The sequence below is a fragment of the Centruroides vittatus genome, unplaced genomic scaffold, assembly GCF_030686945.1.
Source record: "Centruroides vittatus isolate TY-2023 unplaced genomic scaffold, ASM3068694v2 contig_698, whole genome shotgun sequence".
Lineage (NCBI taxonomy): Eukaryota > Metazoa > Arthropoda > Arachnida > Scorpiones > Buthidae > Centruroides > Centruroides vittatus.
In genome coordinates, this window is record NW_027122441.1 from 50016 (window position 1) to 54899 (window position 4884).

Sequence of the window (4884 nt, forward strand, 5' to 3'; positions counted from 1 at the left end):
GGTGAAGTCAGAGGGTTCACATGAATCGCCTAAACCCGGCGATATTTAAAAAAACAAAATAGCAAAATTAGAATACAAAAATCATAAAATTTACAATTGTGGCTATTTTGCCAACAACGCGATTATCAAGGTAAACATTTAAACAATTTAAGCTTAACATTTGATATTATTTACAATATTTACACAATAACAATTCTATTGTATTGATCCAGATGCTATTCCGAATGTCTGCCAGTCTCTTCTTGAGATGTCAGTGTCAGTCTACTGTTCATTGGGTTATCTTTTCGATGGTTTTCGCTTCTTCTTTCCTTTGGTGACGATAGCTTTCTGGTTGCTTTAATGAAATTGCAAAGATGCCTATATAGGGTTCTGTTTTGAGTCAATTCACTCTCTTTTGGTGGCCAATTAGATCCAGCTATAACACACTGTCCTTGGAATTTCTCTCGTTGGTGTTCATATTTGCTACATTCGTAGAGATAGTGGGAGACATCATCTATTTTGTCGGTATCGGTGTCGCACTTATCGTTGTTTTTTTTTGCCGAAGCGGAAAACATATGCGTTGAAATTTCCATGTCCTTAGCAGACACTGTGTGACCTCATAGTTGGGTCTCAGATGTCTTATGTTTGTTTATTGTTGGTTGTTGGTATGAATCTGTATAGGGTTCTTCCAGTTGTGGAGTGTTCCCACTCTTCCTGCCATTGTTGTTCGACTATTTCTTTGATTTTGTTCTTGATAATATTGAGCGGTATTCTTTTATATGTTGTTGGAAGATTTTTTAATGCGGCTCTCTTTGCCAACTTATCCGCCTTCTCATTCCCCTCGTTTCCCTTGTGTCCAGGGATCCACTGGAATTTTATTATTTTATTTTTGCCTAATTTCTGGGCCAGTCCAATAAGTTCGTTGGCCAGTTGTGTCCTTCCTTTTTGATTCTTCAGTGTGTGGATTACGACTCTGCTATTTGTGTAAACCTTTATTGGTCCCTTAAAATTCTGGAGTTTATTGTCTACGTGTTGCAAAGCCTTGAAGACTGCCCAGAGCTCCGCTTGAGTTATTGTGCAATGTTTAGCCATTTTTAAACTCGCCTGATATGTTTTAAAATTTTTTGGGTCATATATAACTACTCCGGCTCCGGAGCCTTCTGCGTTCTTTGATCCATCCGTAAAAATTTTCCATTGTTCTTCCTGGTTGTTATGTGTTTGTTCTATGTCTGCTTTATAACTGATCTCTTCTGCTGGATGTCTAATTGTGTCCATGTTTTTCGTTGCTTTTTCCAGTTGGTTTTCCTTTATTTTTTGAATGAGTTCACCAATGTCCGATGGCAATTTTCCCTTCTTGATTTTGTCTTCTATTTCTTTGCTGTTTAAACTGTTAACGTCTTCCTTTATTAGGGACCATTCCCATACGAGTTGTTTGATCCTGAGGTCTATTGGTAAGATATTTGCTAGAACCAACAATGCATCCGTTGGGGCCGTTCTGTAGGCCTTACAAATGTTTATCATGAATTTCCTTTGTATTGATCGTAGTTTTCTTTTCGTTTCAACTTTGTTTGCTGATTCGCCCCACACCTGTACTCTATACAGTATTGCAGGTTCGATCGCCGCTCTGTATATCAATCTTCCTGACCGGTAGTTCAAGCCCCAGACATTTCTAGAAATTTGCATGAGTGTGTTGCTTTTCTCAAGCATTCTTTGGTGGATTTTATTTATGTGTTCTTTCCAGCTGAGCGCCCTGTCGAAAATGATGCCCAGGTATCTCATCTCGTTCACATTTTTGATTCTGTTTCCGTTGATATATATGCCAATTTGTTTTTTAAGTTGTCCTCTTCATAATTTTTTTGAACACACCATGAGCTCACATATTTTATAATTTATTTCCAGTTTATGTGTTTGACTCCACTTGTTTATCTTCTCCAGGGCTCTGTTTCCTTCCTCTGCTAGCCTGTTGCAATTCTTGTTCGCTATCATTAGAACGACATCATCCGCAAAAGCCTGTATCTTTGCTCTTGCTGTTTGGTCGTATTCTTCTAACAGGCTGTCGAATGCCAGGTTCCAGAGGCCTGGTCCACTTCTCGAGCCCTGTGGGCATCCTCTGGTAACCTGCTTTATAATGTTGATGTTATTAGAAAAGTAGCCTGCTTTTCTGTTATGTAAATAATTCCTAAGTATTTCTTGCATGTTTGCAGGGCATTCTGTCTTGTTAAGTCGTTTAAATACGCTCGGCCACCACAAGTAGTCGAATGCTTTTTTAAAATCAACGGAAATTATCATGGCGTGTTCTTCCTTCTCCCACGCATTTGTTATAAAGTCTTTTACCCGGAGGGTGGCTTGGATTGTTGACCATACTTGTCTAAAGCCAAACTGCTGTTCGTTAAGTTTGTCATTTTTCTGGAGGTGGTAATAAATTCTGTTTATTATTAGCCCATCTAAAATTTTCCCAAGTACTGGAAATAAACTGATGGGTCTGAATTGCTCAGGGCTGTTTGCGTTTTTTGTTTTTGGAATAAATTTAACGTTTGCTATCTTCCAATTGTCAGGGAAGTAGCCTATTTTTAGACAATTGTTATAAAGAAGAACGAAGGCAATTGGGACTTCTGTGTATGCAGCCTTCACCATTTCTACTGAAATTCCATCCAATCCTGGTGATTTATTATTCTTTAGTGTGTATATAGCCTTCTGGACTTCCCTAAAAGAAAAGGGAATGTCATTTGTATGGGTTTGACAGCTATTGTGATCGATTCTGATTTCCCTGTGAATGTCTGTATCAGTATCCGGGTTGTCGCTGGGGAAGTGGTAGTCTAATATTGTCTTTATATTCTGAGTGATATCAAAGATGTTTTGATCAAAATTCTCGTTGGTAATGTCTGGTACATGAGTTTCTTCCTTCCCCGGAAAGCCACTTGGAAGGGAACGTCCCAGGGGTCTTTTGTATGACTCTTTCCACAAAACTCCCGCCAACTCTTAGATCGTGTCTTGTTTATTAGTTTTTTAAATCTCTTTAATGCCTGTCTATATTCGTTCTTTAGTTGTTGCTGCCTGTCCTCGTTACTGTTTCTTACCATTTTTCTCCTTAGTCTTCGGACTTCTTTCTTCTGTGTTTCTAAGTCGTTGGTCCACCATGGTGTTTTCTTGGTGTTGATAATTTTGATTCTGGTTGATTGTATCTCAGCTGTTTGTAGTGCTTCGGTGATATGTGTCACATAATTGTCCATGTCTATACTTGTGTTTATCTGTTGGAATTGAAATTGTCTCCACTTGCTGGCAAATATTTCTTTATAAAGATCCCAGTTTGTTGTTCTTCGTGGTTTTTTCCCAGTGGTCTTTGTGCCAATATGAAAGTTGTTTATTTCAGTTAGGAGATAGCGATGGTCACTTCCCGAGAGCCGCGTGAGAGTTTCGCAGTTTAGTATTTTATGCTCCAGTTCCTCCGTAGTGAAAACTATATCGACCCAGCCTTCAGCGTAGGCAGTGTAAAAGGTAGGTATAGTAGTCATATTAACAGAAATCAGCTTGTGTTCGTCCATGATATCAGACATCATTCTTCCTCTTCTGTCCTCTCGGGGGTTGAACCAAATATGCGATTTAGCATTTATATCCCCCATTATTATTATATTATTGTTGTCAATTTTCCTTATAATTTCCTCTAGTTCACTGACACAGGTGTCATCGTCCTCATCCGGGGAGAGATAAGCGTTTATTATGTAAATCTGTGGTTTTTGATATATTACTGCAGTAGTAAATTTTTCGTTAGATAATTGCGGAATCATTGCCAGTTCGATGTTCTCATTTCTAATTATTATACCACTTTTGGGTATTGTTTTATTGTGGGTCTGTAAAATTCTCCAGTTTCCAAATCGCACTATGTTGTTATTAATTGTATATGGTTCTTGTATGGCTATTAGATCTACGTTCAGCTCATTTGCAGTTTGTGTTATTAGAGAACAAGCAGATTTGCTTTTTTGTGCATTTATCTGTAAAATTTTTATGGTTGTGCGATATAGATCGTTGGCTCCTTGTCTCTGTTCGGTTTGCCTGTGGGTGTCCACTGAGTGGTTATTATTTTTCTTGATTTCCTGTGTGTCAATGCTAATGTCATCTGTGTTTCGCAGATAATACTGAGTGTGCTCGTTTATCAGTTTACAGTCCATAGTCGATTCTGTTGATTACTTGTGTTTTTACTTTCCGTGTCACTGGACATTCTCCACTTAGCGCATTATGCTCGGTTGAACATCTTTTACCTTCGGGAAGTTCTTTATTCGCTTTTCTACAGTTCGCACATGTTGGGGGTTTATCCATTTTCTTACAATCTCTGTATTTATGTCCTTTTGAGCAGTGCGAGCATTTTTGGCCATCCTCACAATCTTTGGCAAGATGATTATAGCCACAACACCTGTAGCAACGTGTTATCGGAATGAAGTCATCAATTCTAACGTTTGCCCAGGATATTGCGACATATTTTTGTGCTATCAGGGTGCCTCTTATTTTTTGTAAAACGGAAATCACTACATGTCTGCAGTTTGGTTTGATTCGTCCTTTATTAAATGTAGTATTGATTTTAGTGTTTGCTAGGAATTCTTCTTTTGAGATCGAGTTGCAGCTGTCGTTTTGTTCATACAGCATTTCCACTATTTCTTCATCTTCTACAGTGTTTGGGATGTTTAACAATATTAATCTAGGTCTTCTCCCTGTTGAGAGTTTGCACTTTATGTGTTCGTTTACTTCTCGAATTCCATCTATTGCTTCTTTCAATTTTACTCCATCATCTTCACTGCCCACTCTCACGCACACCCCGTTTCCTCCTATCTTCTTAATTGACTTAACGCTTATCCTCAGCTTGTGTGGTTGTACTTTGTTCATCACTTCTTCTGTTATCTTTCCCATGTCAGG

At 38.5% G+C, this 4884-nt stretch overlaps 1 protein-coding gene across 1 annotated transcript; it reads right to left on the reverse strand.

Annotated features, from left to right (window-relative positions):
* Window positions 1-618: 618 nt before the first annotated feature.
* LOC136980391 (uncharacterized) lies at window positions 619-1758 on the reverse strand. Its single transcript, XM_067276498.1, has one exon. It carries the CDS (start codon window positions 1756-1758, stop codon window positions 619-621), a length of 1140 nt encoding a protein of 379 aa, XP_067132599.1.
* Between the last annotated feature and the right edge of the window lie 3126 nt (window positions 1759-4884).